This window comes from Megalops cyprinoides, chromosome 4 (genome assembly GCF_013368585.1).
Source record: "Megalops cyprinoides isolate fMegCyp1 chromosome 4, fMegCyp1.pri, whole genome shotgun sequence".
NCBI classification, from domain to species: Eukaryota; Metazoa; Chordata; class Actinopteri; order Elopiformes; family Megalopidae; genus Megalops; species Megalops cyprinoides.
Window position 1 is genome coordinate 19,735,277 of NC_050586.1, and position 27,329 is coordinate 19,762,605.

A 27,329-nucleotide genomic window follows, 5' to 3' on the forward strand; every position below is an offset into this window, starting at 1 on the left:
ATGCAACTGCCTGTTTTCAAAACATTGGTTTGCCTGATCTTGCCCGGTCGTTCTGAGTATGCAACCCAGAGCTAACGTTACTTCGCAAGACAGCAAGCCACTAAGTTCAAATTGAAAGCACAACTGAGCCATGCTTTACTGGTTAGTCACGCATCAGTTCCCATTTCTCTAGTCAAAGCAAAAATATATGGGCTCCTGTGCCCATACTATTTTGATTCGTGCAGATGTAAAACTCTGAGACTCCGTGGAGCTGCCGACCAAGTGTTGTGGAGAGGCACGTTGCACTCTGTTGTCTACCAAGCGCATTATGGTATTTGTTGGTGAGTGACGTCACATATTATACTCAAGTAAACAAACAAAGCAGGTGCATTGCCAGACTAAACGATATGGTTATCTTTACCAAAAAAGATTCGGTAGGTTTTGCTACCAGGTGTATTTGGACATAATAATTCATAAATGCAGTGGATGTGTAAAGAAGCCCTTTGTGAAGGTCTGTAGTTTAAGGGGTCAGTGAGACTTGGCTCATATTTGCCGGCGGCCCAGGAGAGCAGTTTGTTGGTGTCGGAAGCTGGCCCGCTCTGAGAGGTGTGACGCGGTTTCGAGGTGAAGGGAGGCAGCTGAGATGGCCGCTGAGTGGGACAGCGAAGAGACAGGTGGGGGACGCAGCAAACCCCGCTTTGGCGAGCGTGACCCGTCCGTCAGAGACCGCTCTGGTTTCAAAGGGGGGCAGCTGGCAGAAGCAGGGAGCTGGCATCATCTTGGCCTGCTGTGTGGTGGTACATCAGGTGCATCCAACCGTGTTCAGCAGTTTGCACCCGACTCTTATGTGGCCTGGGGATTTTGTCACCTCTGCATCAAGATTATTTTACAGAGCGGGGTCCATGCGCTGACCCTGTATTTGTCAACTTGTTTCTTTTTTCGTCTTTTTTAATGAATGGAATTAGTTTCCATCTTTTGCTGGTGTTTTGACTACACCTCAGGTTTTCAAGCATCTGACTTTTGCAGTGAGATTTCAGATGCAGGTCCCCAACCTATCGCTGCCATGTGGTCTTAAAGGAAATGCTAAGCTCCCCCTTAAGTTACAGACATTGTTCGTGGGCTGGTTACGTAAAGGCAATGCGACAGCACGGTTTAGGTTAGCTATCCCTTTCCCGCGCCATCGAATTGACGGGCGGCGGGCTGAGTTTTCGCGCGGGGAAACCGGCGACCGCCGCGGCGCCGGTTGGCGTCGATGCCGCCGCAGCTGAACCCCCCCGTGTGGCGTGTGTGTGTTTCTGACCCTGCGGTGTGTCTGTGTCCTTTGTTTCTGCAGGGTGCACGCGCTGCTGAAGCTCAGTCGGCATGAAGGTGATCAGCCTACGCTGCTCCCTGGGGTGAGATATCTGTTCCACACCAGCCGAGAGAAGCCTCTGCCACTGGAGCAGAGAGGAGGAGAGAGAGAGAGAAAAAGAGAGAAGGAGGCAGCGGAGGAGGAGGAGGACGGCTGGAGCAACGCTGCGTGGATAAACGTTCTTCCCTCTGCTTCCTCTGTGGGAAACTACAGAAGAGTCGTAACTGGAATTGGCGTCTTCCGCCACTCGTGGCCTGCCTTTGACACTACAAGCAATTGAAGCATCTGGAGGTGGAAAAAGGCGTTTGCATTTCGCAGCTAACACTAAAGATACTACTTGTTGTTGCCTTTGTTGGCAAAGGTACTGAAGCAACAGGCTCGCGGTTTGCACCCAAGGCCTTGTGTGCGTGAAGGCACTTGCAGTGTTGGGGTTGCCTTGTGTTGGCGTGAAAGGCCGGGTGTCAGAAGATCCACGGGTCACAGGGCCAGAGACTCCGCTTCCCCACGCCTCTGCTTTTATCGCCCCCGGCCCGCTCACCCTGCTGGGGAGAGGGGAGCTGGTGGAGCAGGTTCCGTTGGGGGGGGGCGGGAGGGGGCCTATGCTATGGTGAGCTGCTCTCTGCCGGGCTGCTTGTGCTCAGGCTCTGAGGGACTCTCTGTGCGCCCCCGGGACAAAGGATAGTCACCGGGCGGAGCGGGAGGAGGAGGCGGCGGAGGAGGAGGAGGAGGAGGAGGGGTGGGCGCGAGGGCGCGGGCCGGGCGCTTCCTGGATGGGCGTGTCTTCGGGCCGCCGCCGCAGCCAATCGTCAGCCATGGTGAAGCTGGCCAACCCGCTGTACACCAACTGGATCCTCGAGGCCATCAAGAAGGTGAAGAAGCAGAAGCAGCGGCCGTCGGAGGAGCGAATCTGCAATGCGGTGTCTATGTCCCATGGCCTGGACCGCAAGACGGTGCTGGAGCAGCTGGAGCTCAGTGTCAAGGATGGCTCCATCCTCAAGGTCTCCAACAAGGGGCTCAACTCCTATAAGGACCCCGACAACCCGGGCCGCCTGGCCTTCTCCAAGCCGCGAAGCGGCGGCGGAGCAGGTGGCGGCTCCAACTCTGGCAGGAGGACGGGGCTGGACTGGAACAAACTGATCAAGCGGGCCCTGGAGGGCCTCCACGAGCCAGGCGGCTCCTCGCTCAAGAGCATAGAGCGCTTCCTGAAATGCCAGGGGGACGTGGCGGCCTACCTGTCCGGGAGCAGCTCCATGGGGCCCGCCGTGTTCCACCAGCAGCTGCGGGTGGCCGTGAAGCGCGCCATGGCCCACGGCCGGCTGGTCAAGCAAGGCCCGCTGTACCGCCTGAGCGGCAGGGGGCCGCAGTCTGAGGGGAGCCTCAGCCTCTCGCTGGACTCCCTTCCTCCCGTCCGGCTGCTGCCACACGAGAAGGACAAGGTAAGGGCTGAAAACCTCCCTTCCCACACCCCCCAGCTTCCACCCCACACTTCCCCTCTCTCACACACACACCACTCCGAGGTGAAGGTTGAAAATAAGTAGTCCCTCAGTCGTTCGCTGTCTAAACATAAATCGCAGCTCAGTAGTAAACAGACACAGGCTCTGGAACCAGTGTGGACATTAAGGTTCAGTGTGTTTCAGACAGATGGGTGAGTGTTGTGGGACAAAAGCAGAAAGTGACAGCTGTCACAATGTTGCATATAACTTGAAGATGGACATTGGAAGTAAGGTCAGCATATGTCTAGATAGGTGTGTGGGGCATGTGGGGGTCTCAGTGGTACATGGTGTACTTTTGTGATTGATCAGTATTGGACAATTTTAAGTGTGAAATTGATGTGAATTTCATTTTTCTCATCAAAGATGTACCAGAAATTATGAAAATGAAGGCTCAGGTGTGCTATACAGTTCACAGCTCATCAGTTAGATCTGCTGTTGAGTAGTTGGGTTGCAGAGCCAGGTCCTCAGAAATACACTAGCAGCGGGAACAAGCCAACAGCGTAAACGTTAGGGAGACGCTGTGAAAAGTGCAGCGAGGGCTTCCCTGTAGTTGGCCCTTGATCTCAGATCATTAAAGAGTCACGCCAGAGGAGGCGCGTACCGGAGCACGGCTCCTTCCTTCATCGGCCAGTTTCGGGAGAACAAGTGCGTACGTGCGTACGCGCTTTGGTGGGACACCACCGCCGTCCCGCGACAGACGAGAGGAGCTTTCAGTTTCCTTTTTCTCAGCCGTCCTGAGCGAAGCGGAGTGCCACACGAGGGCGAGTGCAGAGCTCCACAGCACCGTGGGCGGCCACCGGGGCAGCGTTCCAGCCCCCGCCCGCGGCAAGAGCCGTGGCGGCTGGGGGGAGGGGTGGCGGGGGCGGGGGGAGGTCACGTGAGAGCCCCGTCCTGCCTGACAGGCCTAGGATCGCCCGCGAGGCAGCGCTCTGTCAGGGAGAAGGGAGAAGGGAGGAGGGGTTAGAGGCGCTGTTGGACACTGGTGTCACAGGAAGAGCTCTGGCTGCCACAAGCAGCACGCCAGCCCTGCTCAGACACCGAGGCGACAGAGGAGCGCGCGAACACGCCCTCCGGCGAAACCCGATCGACGGCAGCCGAGCCCGGCCTCCTGTCTCTCCCCCTGGAACTGCGAAACGCGTGTGCGCCTTCCTGCCCTGTCAGAGGCTGATCGGGGAGGAGCCAGTGCCTGGGGTGGTGCGGGTGGGGGGGGTGTGGCAGTTGGAGACACGCCATATTGAATGTCAGCACTTCCATCTGGGCTCCGATCTGCACGTTAAGTTGCTGACCGCGGCATGTATGCGAAGCGCCCAGCGTGAGGTGTCTGCAGGCCGGGTCGGCTGCAGGATTATGGGTTCCACGCGCCCCGTTCGCCGGAGCAGATGTGAGGCAGCCCCGTGACGTGAGCGCCTCGGCTTTCGGGGTATCGGCTCCTGAACAAAGCAGGCTGCGAGCGGCCGGGTTAGCATCGCATGCGTTCGCACTCGCTGTGCCTCACTGTAATGCATACTCACACTGACGGGACTTCATAGCCTCCCGACCTTTCCTTGAACCGCATGACTTTTGAGGCAGACTCCGTGTAGGTCGCATACCCTGTACAGTTAGAAATCATGTTGTCAAGAAAAGTGGGAGGTATGGCAGCTGATGCATGTTTTGGGCAGCATAGTGTGCTATTTAAAGCCCATTCAAATCAGTTACAAATGAATTAGAAGCAAGTCACTCGTAGTGGACTGGCGCCTGTTGCGTACACTTCCAGAAACCGCCACCTCCCCGTGTCTTAAGTTGGCGGACGAGGGTGCCGACCGCTGCACACCTGGCACGGGCGCAGGTGGCAGCGGCTCTGGCAGAGAGGCGCGGCGCACTGGCCCTGACCCCCATCTCAGCGAGATGTGTGCACCGAGCACCAGAATTACTGTGTCAGACCGCTCCATTCACGCGCGGCCCAGGCTCACTCACTCGCTCTAATGGGGGGTCATTGCCGGGCCACGCTGGGGGGGGTCGAGTGGGGGAGAGGAGTCAAATAGGGGTCACGGATATATAGAAAACAAATCTCATTTCTTTTCTGAACGCCCAGTAGCAGTTAGAGTCAGCCGCCGTCAGGGAGGGATGGGCCCGGCTCCCGGGTTTTGTGTTGGAGTCAGCAGTAAGACCGATCCCCGGCCTCTCCCCCCTGCCCCTCTCCAGTAACTGCGCGGGGTGTCGAAGTTGAGCTCCCGCGGCCGCCGTGATCCTCGGCAGAGGAACGCGCGAAACCGAGTGCAGATCAGATCAGATCGACCCGGTGGTTCCCGCCAGCTCAAGAGAGCGGATCGGTGATCGTTTTTGGCACGATCGGCTTCAGTGCTGCTTCGTGGTAAATGATGTCCGGCTGTTCCTTCAGTCACGTTTCTCTGTGACTTGCACCGCAGCCTTTAAAGCGGGGCTCACCTAGTTTTTGTTAAGGGTACTGTGAGCAGCCAATCAGTTGGAAACAAAGAAATTTCTTTGAGATTTACGAATCGTGCAGGTTTTGTCAGCACTCTCATGTCCTTCACGCCTCAGAAGAATAAAAACCAGCTTCTCAGGTGGCCTCCTCTGTTCTTCAGTGCTGTAGCATTGTGACCTCGACCGGTATCGTTGCAGCAAAACCTGTGTATCAGGCCACTGAGCGTGTATAATCGCTGTAGGTGTGGGCGAGTCCTAGTGTTTGAGCCAAATTATGTACTACTTTCAACATTTTGAAAAGCCAGTATTGATTGCCAAGGCCAGAGAGAGGTTTTTTTTTCCCCTTAACGTGACTTATGTCATCTAACCAGTTTGTGAAGTAAGAGAAAAATGTGATAAATGTGCACTACAGTACGTCCCTGGTGCTGTTGTTCGTCCGCAGTGCGTTTTCCAGTTCTGACCTCTCCCTGACCTCCATATTAGGATCAGACTTGCACAGGCCGGCATACTTTGAATTGCTCTGTAAGGTTCCCCCTCCCCGCCTCAGAGCACCCTCCACTGGAGCAGGTTGCAAGCACAGAGGCTTTTTTCACACTTGAGTGTAGCTGTGTCGAAAAGCCTGAAGCATCTGCCTTTCATATTGTCTTGGAACAGAATCGCCACCACAGAGGTGGCTGTCATCTCACTTGTATGGGGATCCCTTTATTTGCACGCTTGGGACCGCGGGATTGTGCTCGTCCCTGTGAGCCTCTCAGCGCTGCTGGCCTTCCATTTGTTTTTATGTACACTGCTGTCAGATTTAAGCAGTGTCTCCACCGGCATAAATGCAGCTGCGCCTTCTGTCTGCGCAGGCGATTCCACCTGTCCCTGCGGCACCTTTGCGTGGCCACAGGCGCACAAATTCAGGTGTTTGGCACAGAACCGGGCGGAAGTAGCTGGCTGAACATCTCCTGCCTCTCGCTTGTAACAGTATCTGAGGAATGTAATGGTATCACAGGGATGTGCAGGGCTATGACGCGCGCATGCAGGCATGCCACACACACACACACACACACACACACACACGTAGTGGACAGATTTAGCCCAAGTCAACTTGGAACGTAAAATGCGTACGATTCCAGGAGTCGATTGTGGAATCTAAAAAAGCCTGGTTACCACGATCCATGGGCCGGGTTAAGTGAGAACGCGGGTTTGGGATGCCACGCATTCGATAAATTCTCGGCTAACAGCCAGTCTCACTAGCCGTATTTAGCCTAACCTGACCACAGCAGCCAGTTTCCCTACTGACTAACAGATTATTTAGCGTGGGTTAGCAGTCAGTTTTGAAAATGTTCATAGTGCTCTCTGCTCCAATCTTAACTATGTATTCATATGCTTACAGAAAGCAGATTTGGGGTAGCTGTGTGATTGATTTCATGTCGATCTTGAAAACAGATTGTTGATGTTTCATTATTTGGAAACAATCGGCTTTGGCCGGGTATAGAGGGATTTCCAGCATGAACAGGGTAGCTGACTGTCAGTAGAAATCCAAACTACCATCTTAGCTTAGGTGGTGTGTGGTTACGCGCTATGCAAAGATAGCGGAATGATACTTTAAGGTTGCATTTCATCCGTCAGGAGAGTTTTCACGCGTCTGCTTGTTTTCCCCTGCTCCTCTTCTCCGACTCAGAACAATTGCTCTCCCTGCCGCGTGTGTCTGTGTGTGTGCACGCGTGCGTGCGCCCACTCTGTTGGTGTGTGTCCTGTACAGTGATCAATGGGGTTGTAGTGAGAGGGGACGGGTTTGTGTTGGGGGGGGTGGGATGAGAGAGATGGGTTTCACATGTTAATGAGAACCTTTACTGGTGAAGAGACAAGGACAGCAGGACTTCTCTCTCTCTCTCTCTCCCTCTCTCTCTCTCTCTCGCTGGGTCTCCATTCCTCCCCCTCCCTCTTCAGCTCTCTTGTGCTCCTCCTGTCATTCGCATCGTCACTCTCGCATGCTCCCTCTCGTGCCGCCCGTGTCCAGCCAGGTGCAGGTTGACACAGCCCCACAGAAACGGCGCACCACTGCGGCTCTGTCAGCAGACATCTTCCCTTGACTGAAAGCGTCTGGGTGCATGTTGGAAGTATGCTCCATGTGCCTGTCGAGATGGCGCAGTGGAGGCCTAGCATCGACGTTTGCAGAATGTGAGCGTTTAGAGCTCGTCAGTTGGACGCCTAGATAAAGGCCACCTCCTCTGACCTCCGTAAAAGGGCATTTTGTAACCCCACGCCCTCCCAGGTCTGCTGTAGTGCAAGGTAGGAGTTGGGCAGTGCGGTTAAAATAGAGCAGAAAGGTGATGCACACTAATCTGCGCTGTATGTTGTCTGTTCCTTGGTTGAATAAGTTGTCTTTAGGGGGCTCGAGAAATCAGCAGTGATGCTTGTCAGCACATATTATTGTAATAGAGTTAAAAGAGGGATATTAAGAAACTGTAAAAATCCATGTCATTATCCCCATTCTGAAGATGGCATCATTTTCTTCTGGGCTGCCCCATGTTCAGTACCCCTCAATTTCAGAGCTAACAAGAAAGTGTACATGCAGGCCACTAAGTGTAATTTCAGCCAGAAATCAACAAAGCATGCAGTTTCCACTTAGTGGTATAATTCCTTGAGGATGTTTTGGATAATCAAGGTGCAATCGCGTTGTATCGAGCAGGAAAGGGAAGAAAAGGCCCGTTTTGAAAGGAAAGGCTGGCAGCGGAGCGGCTGTCTCCCCTGGCCGACGGCGCAGCACGGCGCGAACGTGCCGCTTGACCCGGCCGAGATTGGAGAGCGGTAACTGGCAGGAGTGATTGAGGTGTTCGGCCCGCGAGGCTGAAAGGAGAACGTCCCCCTCTCCCCCCCCCCCCCTTCCTCCCGCGCACCCTGTGAGAGGTGTCCCTGCGTTCGGCACACTGAGAGTCACAAAGAAATGAACCCCATAAATCACCCTCTCTCCTCCCTGCCTGGACCTGCTCACAAGTATGTGCAGCCAGCAAGGAATGTCTCACCACCTGTCCTACCCCCCCCCCACCTCCCCCGCTCTGGCGGTCAGCCCCTCCTCAACACCACCACTACCACCAACAAGTCTCCAGAGCAGGAGAGCTCCAGGGTGGGAGGTGGACGCTAACGCTCGAAAATCAGTTTTCCCGCGTATCTCCGCGTATGCACCCCCCGGCGCCGTTTTTCTTCACCGTCACTCCGTTCCTTGGTGAGATATATAGTACTATCCGAAGGCGTACGCTGAAAGAAAAAAGACATGAAACATGCCTTTGTTGCACAGCTGAAAATCCATCACAATATCAGATGAGCACCAGGAGCATGTATGAGCGATCTGTTATTGTGTCCTTATTCTTCTCGGTTGGAGGCGTGGGCCGAGTCCCACCGAGCGAACGGTGTCACAGCTTCATCCTTCTCAAATCCATTATGCAGGATGTATTGTGGCCATGTTCCAGAGCGTTCAGGAGACCGGACAGGGACATTCTGAGAAAGCCCTGGGCTTGCCATTGGTTCTGATAAAGGCCAGGTATTCCTAAAAATACAGTATATCATAATATGGTATGTTGTATGATGCCTAATTTTTACTTCTCCATTTCCAGACTGCCAACTATGTAAATGAGGAGGAATCTTGTTTGCACAAGATGTAAATATCTTAGTTTGCCTGTAATTACCAGTTCTGATTTGTAATTGAGTTTGGTTTGTACTCTGTTTTGTAGCCAAACTGCAAGTTAAAAATAATATTTAATTGACTTTGGTATAAAGGCAGTATAAAAAAACTTGATACAAGTGTCATTTAAAATACTGATATTTTTTAGTCAAGACACCCACCTGTATCGATAAAAGCAGCCCGGTGATCTGATTGACAGATCAGACTGAATGGAAGCAGATGGGTGAAGGTTCCTGGGCCACAGCAGAGCTGGCCCTGAGGCGCAGACAGGCACATGTGCACGCACACAGGCTGTCCATTCTAGTCTGGCCTCTGCTCTGACCCGCAGAAGTCAAGAGTTCAAAGCCACAGATTGGACGCCGCCGCAGCTCATTTATTTGCAGAGCGAATGAACGCGGCGCTTTCCATTTGACCTGGGCGACTCACCCTTCCGCTCGCCCCCGAGAGCAGTCTCGGAGGGCAGCGGAGTGGCGCCCAGCGGGGCCTTTCTCACAGGCGCGTCCCGGGAATCGGTGCCTCAGCAACACGCCTCGCCCTGAAAGGACAGAAGGCATCACACGCCGTTCTGCGGGGCTGAACGGCTGCTTGTCCAGCTGTGCCGGTGGAGTACTCTGCAGCGCACTGCACCGGGCTCCCTCATGTGTTACAACCCTGCATCCAAGGACATAGACCTTGTCCTTTGAGTTACCCCTGGGCTATTAAAGTGACCTAAATGGGTTGCCAAATGGCTTGCAAGGGACCTCTTTGAATGACTGCTTCATCTGTAGAGGAGGCAGTGTAGCATAGTGGTAAGGAGTGGGGCTTGTAACCAAAAGGTTGTTGGTACAGTTCCCCACTGGGGAACTGCTGCTGTACCCCTGGGCAAGGTACTTAACCCAGTAAATATCCAGCTGTATAAATGGATAACATTTAAAACTTTTGTAAGCTGCGCTGGATAAGAGCGTCTGCTATATGACAATAATGCAATGTTATGTCAAATTATTCCTTTATAGAAGAGGCAGGTTGCGTTTGGTTTGCTACTCTGACCTTTGCAGACATTCTGTCCATGATAACAGTGAGGCAGAGCACAAAGGACCAGCAGTCTGTAGCTCCCTCCTCCTTTCTTCAAGCCTTGTCACCGTCAGTTGTACTCCCACTAATTGACAGTGAGTACGCTGTCAGACTCTGAAACCTTACAGCAACATTGTGTCTTCTCCTCTGCGTAGTGATGTATTCTTACCATCCATGGCAGAACTGTTGAGTGACTGTTTCTGTGTCTTCCTCTCGTAGCCGGTGGCAGAGCCCATTCCCATCTGCAGCTTCTGTCTGGGGACGAAAGAGCAGAACCGGGACAAGAAGCCAGAGGAGCTCATCTCCTGCGCTGACTGCGGGAACAGCGGTGAGTGGCAGCTTCATCTTCATCGGTCCGGCAGCTGTAGTTAAATCTAACCCCGGTCAAATCAAGGGCCTGCCAACGCCAGCTCTGCTGTCATAGGCAGCCTGAATGGCCGAGGTGTGTCACAGATTAGCCACACAGTGACAGGCTCCACGTGCTGGTGAGATGCAGATGGTAGTCGCGGTGTGACGGTCTCTGACCTGTCTCTCTTCGTCCACCCCCAGGCCACCCGTCATGTCTGAAGTTTTCTCCAGAGCTCACGGTGCGAGTTAAAGCCCTGTGGTGGCAGTGCATAGAGTGCAAGACCTGCAGCTCCTGTCAGGACCAGGGCAAGAATGCGGTGAGTGTGTGTGTTTGTCTGTGTGATTAACACTTCGAAAACCACATATCAGCTTTCCTGTTTTGGTACTGCTGAAGCCTGCGATGGCATGGTAAACTCTGCCTTGCTCTGAGCTCTCTCTGCGTTGTGACCACTGCATCTTTCAAAGCAATGTGCGGTGGCTTCACACCGAGTGGATGGAATGTGTGCTCCAGACGAGCACGGTGACTGACACCCATCTCTCCCTGCAGGAAAACATGTTGTTCTGTGACTCGTGCGACCGGGGCTTCCACATGGAGTGCTGTGACCCCCCTCTGATGCGGATGCCAAAAGGTTGGACCCCTTCCCCGTGTTTGTGCGCTCGTTGGGAAACATTTTGGCACCAGAGGCTTCACCAGAGGACCTGTTGTACATCCTTTGTGCGGCTCATGTTAGAATAACTGCCTGCTGTCTGGAAGATATTTTGAATGGAAGCGGTAATAAGAGGCTGTTGTGAAAGATGGAGGGATGTGTGAAAATCAGTAACAGCTATTTTACAAGGGGATTGCTGTGAAAATACAGGATGGTCATGATAATTTAATGTCTTGCAGCGCAGGACTTGTTGAGAGGTTATATTCACAAGTTATATTGGTTTCTCAGGTATGTGGATCTGTCAGATCTGCCGGCCAAGGAAAAAGGGAAGAAAGCTCTTACACGAAAAAGCAGCACAAATCAAACGGCGCTACAACGCACCCCTGGGGCGTCCCAAAAACAGGTACCCGGCTTGCACACGCCGTGACCCTCGGGGAATACCCTCGAGTTGCACTCTGCTTGTTTACCGTCACCAGGTCCAATGAAAATGGTCTGATGCGCAGAGCAGGCGCTGGCTGTCCAGAGGGAAAACTCCTTACAAAAGTCCATGGCTGCTCTGCTCAGCAGCCTACTGGGACTGTGACATCAAACACCTGTGCACATTTAGTGGGGCACAAACAGGAACGCCTGTAGATACTTTCTTAGTCTGGTCTGACACTGTTGCTCATTGAACTTGAATGGATTCACTTATGTTCTGTTATGCTGGAAGTCGCTCTGGATAAGAGCATCTGCCAAATGAATGCAATGCAATATCCAGTTACTTGACTGGTTTGTGTGGAAAAAAAATTGGCCTTTACAATATTGCGAACAAATGGGCATACACACAGGGTGAACTGGTCTGACAATGTATTACTGCCCTTGTTCTTGGTGTTATTAAAATAACAATAATAACAACAATAATGTTTAAGTTAAAATATAAAAATATAAATTAGGTGATGGGGATATTTGTCCTTTCGAGAAGAATGACATTTGTATTTGGAGGTTTTTGATCTAGTGCTGTACAGAATGGAAAGACCTGATCAACGGCATTAATTAAGCAGCGTCTTTCATTAATTGCGTAATTGTGATAGTACGTCCCACAGTCCAAGCCCGTGCAGTGCTGACCAATCGCCTCTGCCCTGCAGGTCAAAGCGGCCATTCAAGAAGCTGCACGGGCAGGGAGGGCGCGGGCGTCGGCGGCGTGGCGTCGGAGGGGCGGACCGGCGCTCCCAGGGCTCCTCCTCGCCCCCTTCCTCCTCCAGCTCGTCCTGCGAGGGGTACCCGGGCGACGACCGCCTGCTCTTCCCGCTGAGGGAGGAAGACTCCACAGAGACAGGGCTGTGCTTCAACAAGAAGACCAAGGGCCTGATCGACGCCCTCACCAAGTTTTTCACCCCCTCCCCGGACGGCCGCAAGGCCCGGGCCGAGGTGGTGGACTACTCCCAGCAATACCGCATCCGCAAGAAGGGGAGCCGCAAGGGGGAGTCCGACGATCGGGTCGGAGGTGGGCGTTCCGACCAGCCGGCCTCCTACCTCACCTGTGCTGTTTCAGCGCGTTTGCACTGCTGCCTGTGCGTGGCCTCTGACTGACCAACCGTCCGTCTCTCTGTCCCCCACAGACAATCAGGAGTGTGGAGACGACTGGCGTGAGGACGAGGACAGGTTGCCCGGGCAGGAGAACCTGACTGAGAAAGATGTGGAGCTTTTCAGACACATCCAGGAGCTGGCACTACAGGTGAGAGATGGAGGGAGACAGAGGGAGAGAAGGAAGGAAAATGAGAAAGAGGAAAAAGATAGAGTGAGAGAACAGCTGAGCACCTAATCCCCTCCCCCGCAGCTGTAGTCACGCTCGTCTCAAACACACACACTTAGTCAACTAACCGATAAGACATGACATCCCTCTCCGGGACACGTACACGTAAGCGCCAAGCCTCATAACGTCCTGTCTCATAATGTCACTTCACTGCGGCACATCACCTGACCACAGTGCCCGATTAAAAAAAAAAAAAACGAAGAAGGAGAGCCTTGACAAAGTAATGGCTGAGTGAGCACCGATTTGCCATTAACAGCGGTCAACACAGACAAGCCTGAATGACCAGGGATTGAATTCACAGAGACTGAGACGCTCAGGGAGAGAGTGACCATTTTTCACCACTGTTCCTGTTTTAGTATTCTCTGTTGTCACATCTGTTCAGCTTTTTTCCTCTTTTTGTTAACTTGTACGCTTTGTATTTCTGTCATGCCGGCGGAGCACCTCTGAAATGGAATTGAATTGCGGCAGCGGGTGATTATAGCAATCACAGCTTTTACACCTTGACCTTATTGTAAAGCAAGTTTTCAGCAGCATCACTGTTTGGTGTAATTTACTATCTGTCCTGCTTTGGCAGCTGTCTTATGCCTAGAAAGCCCTAAATTCTTCTAAAGACTTTAGACGGAGAATCTAAGATTGGGGAGCTGAGGCGTAAGATTCTTCCATTACATGAATAGCTTATGTTTTTTTTTTTTTTCCCCCCTTTTTTTGTGCCTGTTTTTTTGTGGAATGTTACTACCGTTTGACTCAGGGGTTGGTTGTTACACAGCTGGAAGTGTCTTGAATTTATTGAAAGGTGTATTTTCAGAGCAAGTCTTTTTACAAAGAAATACTGGCGTTTCACCATGTGGATCACTACCAGAGACCTTTTCAAAACACCTGCTATCACAGAATGAAAGTGATGGATTTGAGCTGCTTTAACCCTTTCAGAAAGCTAGTGGGAGTGTCATTGATCTGGCTGATTTATTTTTTTCAGCCTTACATATATAGTATTTTCTAATAGCATGTCATAATTTGCTAGCTGTCACTCGCGATTTATGTTGGTGTAGTCAGCGTATTTACAGTGTCCTTACAGTTTCGGTGTATATCTCATCTTGCAGTGTAAGGCAGGTGGGCCTCAGGACTGCAAGAGATGAGACATAGAAAATGTGGATTTGTGGAGTTAAGGTTAAATGGGCATTTTTGACTAGATTAACATATCAGCTATAATGTCACACCACAGAATGGCAGTGGAAAGGTGGTTGGAAACAGGTTTTCCAAAAAGCTACATGAGTGACACATGTAGAAGCCACCTCCTTAAGGGTATTTCTATAAGATGTGATTGCAGTATCAAAAAAAGGCATACTGGACACCTTTAGATGGATCTGAATCCGGTATCATTGAACTGGTGTGAAGAGGCTAAGAGACAGACACAGACACACACACACACACACACACGTGGGCAGACATGAGAAGCGTGGTTGAGAGAACGGCGCTCTTTGAGGGGGAAGGGCAGCGCGAGGCTGATGGAAACCTTTCATCACAGCGGAAGGGAGGGGAGGGGAGGGGACGAGTGTCAGGGGAGTCTCAGTCAGTCAGTCACGGCGGCAGAGTGTGAGAGCGTCAGCGCCATGTGCAAGCAGCTGTACTGGAGCTCCCGGTGGGCGCTGCCCGAGAGCGTTCGCCTGGCAGACACCGTGGACACGCTACTGCAGGTAGCTGCGCGCACCGGCTGCGCACGCATCGCACGGCTGTTAACGCGTCTGCTTTCGTTGCGTTTTACTGCGTATCACTTGTTCAGCGCTGCAGGTGCACCAGAGCCATGGGACGATGTGTAAATTTAGGGTAACATTGCATATTGAATTGCAGTCAGTGTTCTTGCTGTTTTTTGGCGTTCCGGTGCTTTGTTGCACTGAGCTCTTGCTTTAGTTGGTGTTTTGAGTTACCCGCTCTGCAGCAAAGCAAAAACGTTGGTCTAAATCTCGCATTGCATTGCTCCACACATCCCACGCTATACTCTCAAAACAAAAGCAGCTTCTTGGATTGTGCACAGTACGTTGCTTATGTATTTGTTCACTGCATTACTGATGCTTGCATTTTCACATTCACTGCAATTTCTAGAACACATCCTTCCCACGTGAGTATGCATTGTATTGCACAAGAAGAATTCATAATTATGTATTTGCCTGACACATTTCGTGTTTTTTGCATGGTAGATAAACATGTCCAATTGACTGTGCTTTAAACATTTTCTTCAGCTTCCACTTGTGCCGAGGTTTTGAGTGATCGCATTAACCTAGCCTCTAGACGCGGCTACACTGGGTTTATCTACATAGTAAATATAAACTGGTGGAGACAGTTTGTTGCAAGTTGGTTACACTTTTTTTTTTTTTGCATGAAGTGTCACCTTGCGAAATATAGACTGAAGCGCTGTGAGAAAAACCAGACATCAAAGCGCCCCCCCCAGACTGACTGTACAGGCAGGTGTGAGGGGCTCGCAGTGATTGGCTGCGCTCGTGAGCGTGTGGTTACTGGCGCGTGTTGGCAGGCAGGCGAGCGCGGTGGATGCAGAGACTTTTCACTCCAGGCCAAGCTCGAGCTCTAATAATAATCCCGCGGAAGGGAGGCAGAGCCGACAGAGCAGTGTCCAGCCTCGGCACGCGAGACAGGAAGAAATCCTTCCTTCACCAAGCCGGGACATGGGGGGTGGCACGAGTAATCCCATGTTTGTAATCTGTCTGGCTACTCTATAATCCCCCTCCCACCTGTGAAAAGGGAGGGGGGGGGGGTGGAAGAGTCTCGCCGGTCTGACAGCTCCTCCTCGTCTTCCTCTTGCAGAAAGTGGGGGTGACGGGGCCACCGGACCCCCAGATGCGCTGCCCGTCTGTCATTGAGTTCGGGAAGTACGAGATCCAGACGTGGTACTCCTCCCCGTACCCGCAGGAGTACAGCAGGTAAGCGCCCGTGCCGGAGAGCCCAGCGGGTTTGCCAGGCCCCTGTGAGTTGTGCGTTTGGTCTCGCAGCTCCTGTTGCTCATTCCCTGCTCTCACTCTTCCCTCACCCTCTGGGTCCCGCCCCCGCACCCCTTCGCTCGCCCACGTCCCCAGGCTGCCCAAGCTGTACCTGTGCGAGTTCTGCCTGCGCTACATGAAGAGCCGCAGCATTCTGTTCCAGCACATGCGCAAGTGCAACTGGTTCCACCCCCCTGCCAACGAGATCTACAGGAAGGACAGCGTGTCTGTGTTTGAGGTGAGGAGGAGGGGCGGGGGCGGCGGCTGCCACACCGCAGACCACACAGCCGAAGCGGTTGGGTACATTGCAGCCTGTCTGAATGGCACTGTGCCGACTCGCTTCTCAGACTTCCATCTGCAAGCGAATGCTAGCGCACAACATGGTCCCCAGCGGAACTAATTGACTCCATCGCCCTCAACACAGCTGTTGTGAGACTCTCTCTCTCCTAACTGATTGCAAAATATAGATCAAATGGGGGTGGCCATTACAGCAACTACTTCCAGTCCTGAGAGCTCTCTGACACCTCCCCAGTGCAACAGTACCCCATTGGTTTGCTGGTTCTTCACCGGGAGACTTTGCTATATAGGGGATGCGGCCATGTAACTCACAGACAGACTCATTTTGACAGTTATAGTGGCAGTCATGGCCTGTAGCACTGAGAGGGAGACTTTTAGACTTCTGTCAGTTCTGTAGTTTGCTGCTCTGTGTTCAGTTTGCTGCTGGGTGGCACTGCCACTCTCCTAACATTCAAACAGTTTTCGCTAGAGGATAGTATCCTCTCTCTTAATTGGTACCACTTCTGTTCTGTGTGATAGCGCACAGCATTTCCGCCATCATCCCTCAACTCATACGGCCTCCGAATCCCACCTAAGCACTGAGATAACGGACTGAAGGATGCGGAATTACAGGGATAAAGCAAATAGCCTGCATGTGCCAGGAGGATGTTTTTTACACTGTGGCAGTGCCCAGATGTAAGAGTGAAAAAAGCCAGGCTAAGAAGTGGCTGACTAGCAGAGACTTATGTAGGGTAGAAGAAATAGGCATTTAGACAGACAAGGCAACCATGGCCTTGTCTGTCTAAATGTGTTTCACATTCTTATGCAATACATTACATTACATTACATTCTTTTTTGTATGCTTGAACTTTCAGTAGTACATAAGTTTACATTTAGAAGACACCCTAGAATTGTAAGCTGTTTCTGTGTAGTTCAGCCAAATGAGGAATTGGGGCTGTGCATGCTGGGGTTGAATGTAGCTTGCTGTGCTGATGCCGTAGATGTGTGTGTCTGCGACAGGTCGATGGGAACGTCAGCACTATATACTGTCAGAACCTGTGTCTCCTGGCCAAGCTCTTCCTGGACCACAAGACCCTGTACTACGATGTGGAGCCCTTTCTGTTCTACGTGCTGACCCAAAACGACAGCAAGGGTTGCCACCTGGTGGGATACTTCTCCAAGGTAGGGCTCCAAGAAGAGCGCCCCGATGAAGGCGCTTTGTTGCACAACCATGTGGCACGTGCCCTGACAGGCTGTGTGGGCACTATCACGCTGTACGCACCCATATTGGTGAGCACGTTCTCATACATGCAGGTACTCTAAAACCACTGACTTGCATAGTTTGCATCGTCAATTTTTCTACACCTGGATACTTTCTGAAGCAATGTGGGTTAAGTACCTTGCCATGATGAAAGGATACACCAGCAGTGCCCCACTGGGGGAGTTGAACCAGCAGCTTTTAGCTCACAAGGCCTGCAACGTACCACTGCAGCACACTGCTGCCCTGCTCTGTCAGTGTCAGTGTGGTTGTTTGTACATGAGGTCCAGTTCCAAAAGTCATTGGTGACTGGTATTGGCCAAAAGTGTCCTCAGGTGTGTCCATGCAGACGCAAAATAACACTCTGCTGTCTCATGGAGCATTTCCCCCTTACTGTGTCATTTTGAATGAACCCCTGTTCCATGGGAATTTGACTATTGCCATGATCATCGAAAATCTTGCATTTATGTCTTGTATCCTAAAAATGTTTTGAAAAAGTCATGGTTAGTGGGTGTCTCCTTTGAATGGGACCCTTGTGCTGTGTGCTGTGGCTTGCTTCGTGCAGGTTTTCTTTTCCCTCCCTAATTTCTTCTCTCTGCCTCCCCCTCCAGGAGAAGCACTGCCAGCAGAAGTACAATGTGTCCTGCATCATGATTCTTCCGCAGTATCAACGCAAGGGCTACGGGCGCTTCCTCATCGACTTCAGTAAGGGGCTTGTAGCTTACATAGCTTTGAAAAGAAACGAGAAAATCTAAAAATTCACCCGCTGTGTGCAGGTCTCTCATTTGAAAGCACCTTACTTTTCAAGAATGTCATGCCTCGATGCTTTTAACCCCCCGCTCAGGTTACCTGCTCTCCAAGCGGGAGGGCCAGCCGGGCTCTCCGGAGAAGCCGCTGTCGGACCTGGGCCGGCTGTCCTACATGGCGTACTGGCGCAGCGTGGTGCTGGAGTGTCTGCACGAGGTGCGCGACAGGCAGCTCACCATCCGCCGCCTCAGCAAGATCACGGGCATCTGCCCCCAGGACATCACCACCACCCTGCACCATCTCAACATGCTGGAGCAGCGCGGGGACCGGTGAGACACAGAGACACGGCCGCACTGAGAGCGCACTCGCTAATGCACACAGCGCGTGAAAGGTCACGATAACTTACAGCAATCATAGTAACAAGTTACCGGCTTATGGCGTTTGTTAAAACACACCTAAAGACAGCTGCTTCTGCATTTGGCAGCAGAAAGAATGCCTTTGATTTTAAACCATCATTGCATAGCTGTTCATTCTTAGAGCTGCAAAAGGCATCCTCCTTGCTACCGTCTTATGGTGTTTCTGACAACACAATTTAAGACAGCTGCTTCTGCAATGTTATGATAGCTCATCGAAGTTCTGCCACATTGTAAGACAGTAGTACGTACGCATTCATTTGTCAGTGATAAAAGGGCTCCACATATAGACAGATTTATGCTTTCCCAGCCAGCCTAATCTGAGATCCACACTGGTTTTAGAATTTTGCCTATGTTTTAGGTTTAGCCTATGTTTTCTCTGGGTAGGGAGGGAATTGGTTAGTGACAGTTGATCGTTACAGTGCTGCATCCTATTGCTCTGTCACTCCACTCTCCTGTGATATCAGATCTGTTGGCCACCACAAACCAGCTCGCTGGAGTGAGAGCAATTTGGGATGCAGTCCGAGAAACCGATCTTAGAATTCATAGCTAGCTGACTAGAATTGTGTTCACTTAACTGGCTGCCAAGTGTTGAAGCTCGTAAAGTGATGTACTGTAAATAGACTGATAATTAGCCGTTGTTAACAAGTTGTGAGCAGGCAGTTTCACTGCTTACTCATTCTGACTGTCTTTGGTGGGTTTTCATTTGCAGCGTTGCCACATCATGAATCAAATTTCAACACGTTAACAAGATGTGAATCTTCTTGGTAGCGTACAGCAGAGTTTTACCTTGCTGTAGCTTGAATTCCAAACATGAAACGGCTAACAATATACTCTTATCTTAAATGTTTACTTGGCAGCCATTACAACACTGTTCATTGCAACACGTTACAACACTATTCATTGTTAGAGCTGCCAAAGGCGTTCTCCTTGCTACTGGCTTATGGCATTTCTTACAAACACAATTAAAGACGGCTGCTTCTGTACGTAACATTTATTGAAGCACATTCATACTTCCTGCCTTTTGTGCGGTAGTATTAGTGGCACAGACAGTATGTTGCTTGCAGCTGACTTATGCCAGGCTGGGCACAGTAATAATAGCTGGATTTGACTCAGTGCAGCTCATGGGAGGGAAGGCGGAACAGCAGAGGCGCTGGGTAGAAAGTGAGAAGATGCAAACAGGAATGGAAAGTGAAGGCAGATATTGTGACACACACACACACACACGCTGATGTTCAGAATAATACCGATGTACTGCTGCTAATTATTCTCTCTTTGTTTTCCCCCTGTCAGGTTGGTTCTGGTACGCAGGGAGAAGCTGGTTTCCACTCACATGGCCCGGCTGCGGGCCAACCCCCGGCAGCTGGAGGTGGACCCCGACTGTCTGCGCTGGACCCCCGTCATTGTCACCAACACTGTGGTGTCGGAGGGCGAAGGGGAAGAGGAAGATGAGGAGGAGGAAGAGGAGGACGGTGACGAGCCAGCGTGCAAGGAGGTGAGCGCCTGCTTGCAGGACGTGGAGCACAGTGTGTGCCACATAGTGGGGTCTGGTGTCTGCATCTGCGGGACGATGCAAGCGTTAGCAGCCAAAAACTCCAGTACTGCACGGCAGAGCATCCGCGTAATCCTAAGTAAAGCACAAGGCTGAAGGGATGCTTTAATAGTTTCTCCCTGCACGCAGAACAAGCCGAGCCAGAAGACCTCCCCGCTGATCTGGCACGTGCGAGGAGAGAGGGAGGATGACGAAGAGAGGAAGTGCTTCCCGGTGTTCCCGAACAGCCAGAGCTCCCCGGTGTCGTCTCCGGTGCGCAGCGCCCAGCCCAGCCCCGACGGCCCCCCTCTCCCCCCAGCCAACGGGGAGCGCCGGGGCCGGGGCCGGCCGCCCAAGAGCTGGCTGTGGGGCAAGGTGAAGGACGGGCCGCGGCCGGAGAGGGGGCGGCCCCGGAAGCCACGCCCCGGGGAGGACGAGGAGGCGGAGGACGGGGCGGACGCCGCCGAGGTCTCCGCTCCCTCCCTCTCCCCGCCGGCCCTCCTCGCCTCGGAGAAGGAGTCCGAGGCCAACCCCGCGCGGCCCAAGGAGATGGCCAGGCACCCCGCCGCACCCGCCCCGCGCAGCAGGGGGCGCCCTCCCCGGAAGAAGCGGGGGCCCAAGCGCAGGCTGAGCGAGGGGCCCGGGGAGGCCCCGCCGGCCCTGCCCCCGGCACCCCGGCTCAGCGAGCCCCCGCCGGTCCGCAGGGGCTGCTTCAGCGAGAGCAGCGAGGAGGATGAGGACGACGAAGAGCTGAGGCCTCGCTCCCCGCCCATCCTCACCAAGCCCACGCTGGGCCTGAAGTGCAAGGTCAGCACGCCTGCATGTTCCCTCCCAGACAGATTCATCCAAGTGCCCGCAGCACACTCCGTGGAGCTTTTGTTACACATTTGCTTGTTTGGTCGTTTTGTTGTCTGTCGTTGTCCCTGTGCTCACCCTCTCTCTCCTCCCCCCAGAAGACTCTGCGGAAACGCCGCATGCGCCAGCGCAGCCACCCCCACAGCAGCGTGGTGACCGAGACCATCTCGGAGACCACCGAGGTGCTGGACGAGCCCTTCGTGGACTCGGACACCGAGAGGCCCATGCCCAGGCTGGAGGAGGAGACGCCGCTGGGCTGCCCGCTCCGCCGCTACCCGCCGGCCCGCGCCGCGCTCAGGCACCTGGCCCCGGTGCCCAAGAGGGGGCGGCGGTCCCACCTCACCGAGTCGGAGGAGGAAGGTGAGTGAGCGGAGCGAGAACACAGTGGCACACAAGAAGCAGCGGCTGGTGAAGGGGAACATGCCGATTCACAGCTCTCATGTCTGTTTCAGATTCCACCCCGGTGCTGAAGCCCATCGCCGCGCTGCACAAGCCTGAGCCGAGCGGCCCGGCGGAGGGAGCGGACGCCGCGGAGACCCCCGCGGCCCCCGTGAAGAAGAAGAAGGGCTGGCCCAAGGGCAAGAGCCGCAAGCCGCTGCACTGGAAGAAGCGGCCGGGCAGGAAGCCGGGCAGCGGGGCCGGCCAGGGCGCGGGGGAGGCGGGAGACGCGGGCCAGGCCGCCCCCTCGTCAGTCAACCCGCCGCCCCCCAAGATCAAAATGAAGCCAGGCAGGAAGCCACGCAGCTACTACTTGCAGCGGGCCCAGGAGGAGGCGGCCCGGCAGGAGCTGGAGAGGAAGCAGGTGCTCCAGCAGCAGCAGCAGCAGCTGGAGAAGCAGCAGCTGGAGGACCGGGCTGGTAAGAGGCCCTCCAGGGCCGCCGACCGCGACGGCGAGAAGCGCAAAGACTCGGATGAGGAAGAGGAGGACGAGTACGTGAAGAAGCGCAGGGAGGAGAAGCCCAAGCGACGGGGGCGGCCGCCCAAGAGCGCGTCCCTGCCCCCGCCGATCCGCAAGCCGCCCCTCTCGGAGGGAGAGGAGGAGGAGGAGGGCGGCGAGGAGGAGGAGTCGTGGTCGGAGGAGAAGCGAAGCTGCCCGCCCTCTCGGACCCTGCCGCCGTCCTCGCTGGTCGGTCCCCGGGCCCCCCCGCCCAGGACGGAGCTGGAGGCCGTGGAAGCGGAGGACAGAGAGGAGCCGGAGTGCCCCAGCCTGGGCAGCAAGAGGATGGCTGTGATCACCGGCACCGGCGGGCGGCGCAGCGATGACCACGACGCCGACGACGAGGGCGATGGGCACCCCGAGAGCAAGAGCGACGCCAGCGGTAAGAAGCGCAAGAGCCCCGACTCCGAGGACGAGGAGGAGGAAGACGAGGAGGAGGACGAGGAGCCAACATCGCCCACTCGATCGCCACCCGTCAAGGAGGAGCCGCAAGGAGGGGAAGGTTTTTTAGACACGGAGGGGAGCGTGGGGAGAGATTATGTCAGCAAGCAGGAGGAGGACGACGAGGACGAGGAGGAGGAAGTGGAGGAGGAGCAGCAGGAGGTGAAAACCCGGACGGACGGGCAGGATGAGCGGCGGCGGCGGGAGCAGGAGGAATCAGCTGCCGCCGCGGCCGCCGTGGAGACGGTGACGGCCATCTCCGTGCCCCCGGAGCCCCTGGACCTGCAGCCGCTGCACGCGGAGGGCAAAACGGTGCTCCTGATGGAGCCGGAGCACACGCACTCGCACCCGCACCCCGACTTCAAGGAGGAGCTGGGCCACCACCCGCACGCGCACCACCACGCCAGCGAGCTGGACCTGGAGACGGTGCAGGCGGTGCAGTCGCTGACGCAGGGCGAGGCCCAGGACGAGGAGGCCGACACGCACGGGGCCTACCAGGACTGCGAGGAGACGCTGGCAGCCTGCCGCACCCTGCAGAGCTACAGCCACGCCGAGGGGGAGGAGGAGGCGCTGGCCCTGGTGGAGGACTGCGGCGCCTCGCAGCACAGCAGCCCGCTGCCCAGCGCGCCCCTGCCCGCTCTGCCCGGGCAGTCCGTGCGCTCGGTCAACAGCCCGGGCCTGACACCGGGGGCGCTGGAGTCCGGGCCGGCGGGGCCGGCGGGCGCGGCGGGCCCCACGGGAACGGGGGGAACCGGAGGCGGGGGGTACACCCAGATCACCCCGGAACACCCCGGCTCCCTGTCGGCCCCGTCGCTGCAGAACATGGAGACCTCGCCCATGATGGACGTGCCGTCCGTGTCCGACCACTCGCAGCAGGTGGTGGACAGCGGCTTCAGCGACCTGGGTAGCATCGAGAGCACTACAGAGAACTACGACAATCCCAGCAGCTACGACTCCACCATGGGCGGCGGGGGCAACAGCGGCGGGAACGGCGGCAACGGGAACGGCATGTCTGCGGCTGCTGCCGCGGCGGCCGCGGCTGCCTCCGCCTCTTCCTCGTCCGCCGCCTCCTCTTCCTCCAGCTCCGCGGCGCCTTCCTCTTCGTCTTCACAGGCCAACAGCTGCTCCTTCGTCTCGGCGCCCGGCCTCACGTCTTCCAGCGCTGGCGTCAGCTCCCAGCTCGGCCTGGGCAGCTGCAGCCTGATCCAGCAGGCCGGGCCGGGGAGCAGCGGGGGCGGCAGCGGCGGGGGCAGCAGCGTCCCCCAGCCCCCGCCGCCGCCCCCTCCCCCGTCCGCCAACACCCCGGGCTGCGGCATCAAGTCCCCCCAGAGCTGCGTAATCGAGAGGCCCCCCAGTGCCAGCCAGCAGCCCCAGAAGAAGGTCCCTCCGCCCCCGCAGCAGCAGCAGGCCCCCAACCCGCAGCCCCAGCCCCCGCCCTCGGCCCCGCCTCCCCCGCCCCAGCAGCAGCAGGCTCTGTCCCAGTGCAGCATGGGCAACGGCTTCGCCTCCACGCCCATGATCATGGAGATCCCGGAGTCGGCGGGCAGCGGCGGCGGCGGGCGCAGCCTGTACGAGCGCATGGGCCAGGACTTCGGGGCGGGCGGCTACCCGCAGCCCTCGGCCACGTTCAGCCTGGCCAAGCTGCAGCAGCTCACCAACACTATCATGGACCCCCACGCCATGCCCTACTCGCACTCGGCCGCCGTCACGTCCTACGCCACCAGCGTGTCCCTCTCCAACCCAGGGCTGGCGCAGCCGGCCCCGTCCCCGCACCCGCCCCTCCCGCAGGCCCAGCCCACCATGACCCCGCCGCCCAACCTGAGCTCCGGCTCCGTCAACCTGCTGCAGTGCAACATGCCGGGCGCCAACATCGGCCTGCACCCGCCCCACACCCAGCGGCTCCAGGGCCAGATGGCCACCGTCAAGGGCCACATCTCCATCCGCTCCAAGGCCGCCCAGCTGCCCGCCGGCTCCCCGCACCAGCAGCAGCTGTACGGCCGCAGCTCGGGGGCGGTGGCCATGCAGGGCTCTCCCCGCACCCTGGCCGTGCAGCGCGGCATGATGCCCAACCTGATGCCCACGCCGGCCGCCTACAACTCCATGAACATGAACCCGCTGAACGCCATGCCGGCTGGGTACCGCATGCCTCAGCCCATGATGAACAGCGGTTACCACGGAAACCCCCCCTACATGAACCAGCCTGCGCAGTACCCCATGCAGATGCAGATGGGCATGATGGGGGGGCAGGCCTACCCACAGCAGCCTATGCAGCCCAATCACCACGGCAACATGATGTACACGGGCCCCTCGCACCACAGCTACATGAACGCCGGCGTCCCCAAGCAATCGCCTTACATGAGCAGATGAGCACCGCACGGCAAAGCGAAGGCGGGGAGAGGCAGGAGGGACGGTCCACACACTCGCTGCAGGACTCCATCTCTTCACTGTATTATGTGTACTTACCCTCTCCCGGGTGAGGGAGCGCAGGAGAAAGGGACTTTGATTTCCTTTTTTGTATGTCGTCGTTTCTGTTTTGTTCCCTCAGAATGCTTTCCAGGCAGGCAGTGCAGGAGCGTGAGCTGGCAGGATTGGGGGCGATGTGTGAATGGACCTCTCATTCAGCAGGCAGCTCACTGTAACCCCAGGCCCGCTCTTTCCCCCTCTCGCTGTCCCAAGCTGGGCAACCCCCCGCCCCTGCCGTGTCCACTACACCACCCACCTGAGAGCAGGAGAGGAGGAGGAAGAGGAGGGGGGGGGAGGAGAGGAGGACCTGACCAGTTCGAACGAAACTGAGAACGAAAGTTAAAAAATGTGGTTAACAAAATATATTAAACCATGCACACGATCTTTTAATTGACATAGGAAGCCTTACCTAAAAAAAGAAAACAGACAAAAAAATTGTAGATGGACTTTCTGCTTTTTTATATTTTTAAATTTTTGTTTTTTGACTGTTGAAATGCTTGTGTGCAGTCCCAACATCGAGTTTGTTTTTGATTTTATGTGTGTTTTACTGGAAAGGTGGTTTGCAGCCCTCTGTCTCTCCGACATACACTTGCAAACACACACACACACACACACAAACTATCGCACATATGCATCTCTGTGACCACTTTGAGTTAGCGTGGAGGCACTTCTGTGTTGTATGTGAGTGGAGGTGGTGCTGTGGGGGGTGGGGGGGTGGCGGGGCGTCCGGAGGAAGGCTGGTGCAGAAGAGGGTGCCGTGTCTGGGGTCCTTGCCTTCCCAGTACAGAACAGCATGTGTCTGACTGCAGCCCAGAGAGGTGCTCCGACTGCTGTTCAGTCAGAAATGTCATGCCCTAGGCCCGAGGCGTCAGATGCCCATGGTTAAATAAAGAAAACGAGCACTCCCAAAACCGCCTACTGAATTACAGAATATGGTTACTATTGTGAATTTTTATTTGTCAGAGGTATTCCGGTTGTTTCCCAAATGCCTGAGCAGTCTAACTGGATGTCGGCCCGGGAGATGACGCGCGTCGCTTTTTATTCATACAAGGATTCCCAGAAGCACCAGTGCAGTGCAGACAGAGGGGGAAAGAGGCATCCTTCAAGATGCCATATGGAGACACTAAAGGAAATCGGCTTTTGGGAATTGAACCACCCCCGTGTCTCGGCTCGAATCCTAAAGACCCATCCCCAGGCATCACATTTAGACACCTCTAATGCAGCAGCACTTCGACTAAAGAGTCATGTAAAGAGTCTGCTGCTGTTTGAAGACTGAACCCAGAGGTGCATGGATCTTTGCTTCTACTGCATACCTTGCTGTGTCTCAGACAAAGGGGAAGTGATGGGCTTCAAGGCTTGTGATCGAGTCTCCTTAGCCCTCCCCACACACTCACACAAGCAAACACACACCGCATTGGGATATAGATGTGAGAACAGTTTCTGTCTTGGAGTGTGTGTTCGGGGGATAGAGACATTGTATCCGATGTTCGTTGCTCCAGTATTCAAATTCTGATGAGGATACTTTTCTTACAGACCTGACGTTTCATATATTATTTGTTTTTTTTTTTTTGTTTGTTTTTTGTTTTTTTTTTTGTTTTTTTTTTCTCTGAATTTTATCAGACTGGGCAGCTTTCTTTTATGACACAAGCTGACTCTTTTTGACTTTAGAAAACTTATTGTAGAGAAAATGTTTTTTCTATAATATAAAAAAGAAAAATTCTGACATTGATATTGGTACTGTCATTTTTTTCACTTCTGTTTCAGGAAAAAAAGGTATTTTTTAGCTCGACTTGGGTAATATTAATAAGAAATTCAAAACTAAAAAAAATTACAGCTCACTTTTAGTGAATTTAAGATGCCTTTAACCTTTCCATTCCATCTCATCTCTAGAGTTTTCTATCTTTGTGTAGTATATTAACGCTATTTTAAAACAAAAGGAAAAAACAAATATCTAAAGGTCACTTAGCGTTCTTTTGTTTTGATTTTTTTCGTGTGTGTATAGGACGAATTCCTTGCGTCTAAGAGGCATGTAAAAATGAGCTCAGTATATTTCTGTCTGTTTATATCGCTTCCCTTTTTGTATCCTTTGTAATTGTACATGGTGAGTTGTAAGCTAAGAGAGAGCGTGAGAGGCAGAGGCTGAGGGGAGCGGCTCGCTCAGTGAAGGTCGACTGCGGCCGACTCCCTCTCTCTCTGCTTTGTCCCTGTATGTATTTCCACTTACTCGTTTTTCTTTCTTAGCAAGTACTTTCAAAGAACTCTGTACATTTTAACATAAAACAAAAATAAATTATGTTGAGCCATTTCAGTTGTGATTGCACTTCTTGAGCGTTGTTTTTCGTGGCTTGGATGTTTGACAACTTGTCCACAGGATATTTATTGCGACATCATACTATGCAAAGGAGTAATTTGTTGCAAGACGGGGATTTAAGTGTTGCGATTCTTTGGGAATTATTCACACTGGAAAATGCTGTTAGAGTGTAATCACTTTGCACTCTAGTTTTTTTATGAATTATTTAAATTGATGCATTTGTTGCCCCACTCTAAAAATACTATTTCTACTACAGTGTGGTAAGAAGCAGGGCCTGTAACCAAAAGGGTGTTGGTTCGATTCCCCGCTGGGGCACTGCCAGTGTACCCTTGGGCAAGGTACTTAACCCATAGCTGCCT

The 27,329-nt window shown here is 54.1% G+C and overlaps 1 protein-coding gene across 2 annotated transcripts; it reads left to right on the top strand.

The window, feature by feature from the left end:
• The first annotated feature begins 1,948 nt into the window (after positions 1-1,948).
• kat6a (K(lysine) acetyltransferase 6A) lies at positions 1,949-26,205 on the top strand. 2 transcript variants are annotated; one of them, XM_036526331.1, is made up of 16 exons: positions 1,949-2,766; positions 10,184-10,292; positions 10,514-10,629; positions 10,860-10,941; positions 11,248-11,362; positions 12,084-12,442; positions 12,558-12,673; positions 15,566-15,681; positions 15,835-15,976; positions 17,035-17,196; positions 17,884-17,977; positions 18,117-18,348; positions 19,726-19,927; positions 20,114-20,770; positions 20,917-21,178; positions 21,271-26,205. In XM_036526331.1, the coding sequence occupies exons 1-16, from the start codon at positions 2,101-2,103 to the stop codon at positions 24,561-24,563; spliced, it is 6,723 nt and encodes a 2,240-aa protein (XP_036382224.1). In that variant the 5' UTR covers positions 1,949-2,100; the 3' UTR covers positions 24,564-26,205. The 2 variants fall into 2 exon arrangements, with proteins under 2 accessions (XP_036382224.1, XP_036382225.1); XM_036526332.1 differs by having other exon boundaries at positions 20,920-21,178.
• The last annotated feature ends 1,124 nt before the right edge of the window (positions 26,206-27,329 follow it).

Excerpts from the sequence above, each read along its gene's own strand:
- kat6a (XM_036526331.1), top strand. The coding sequence starts at position 2,101 with ATGGGCGTGTCTTCGGGCCGCCGCCGCAGCCAATCGTCAGCCATGGTG. Across the intron at positions 2,767-10,183 it reads TGCCACACGAGAAGGACAAG|CCGGTGGCAGAGCCCATTCC; the intron begins GTAAGGGCTGAA and ends TTCCTCTCGTAG. Across the intron at positions 18,349-19,725 it reads CTGGAGCAGCGCGGGGACCG|GTTGGTTCTGGTACGCAGGG; the intron begins GTGAGACACAGA and ends TCCCCCTGTCAG.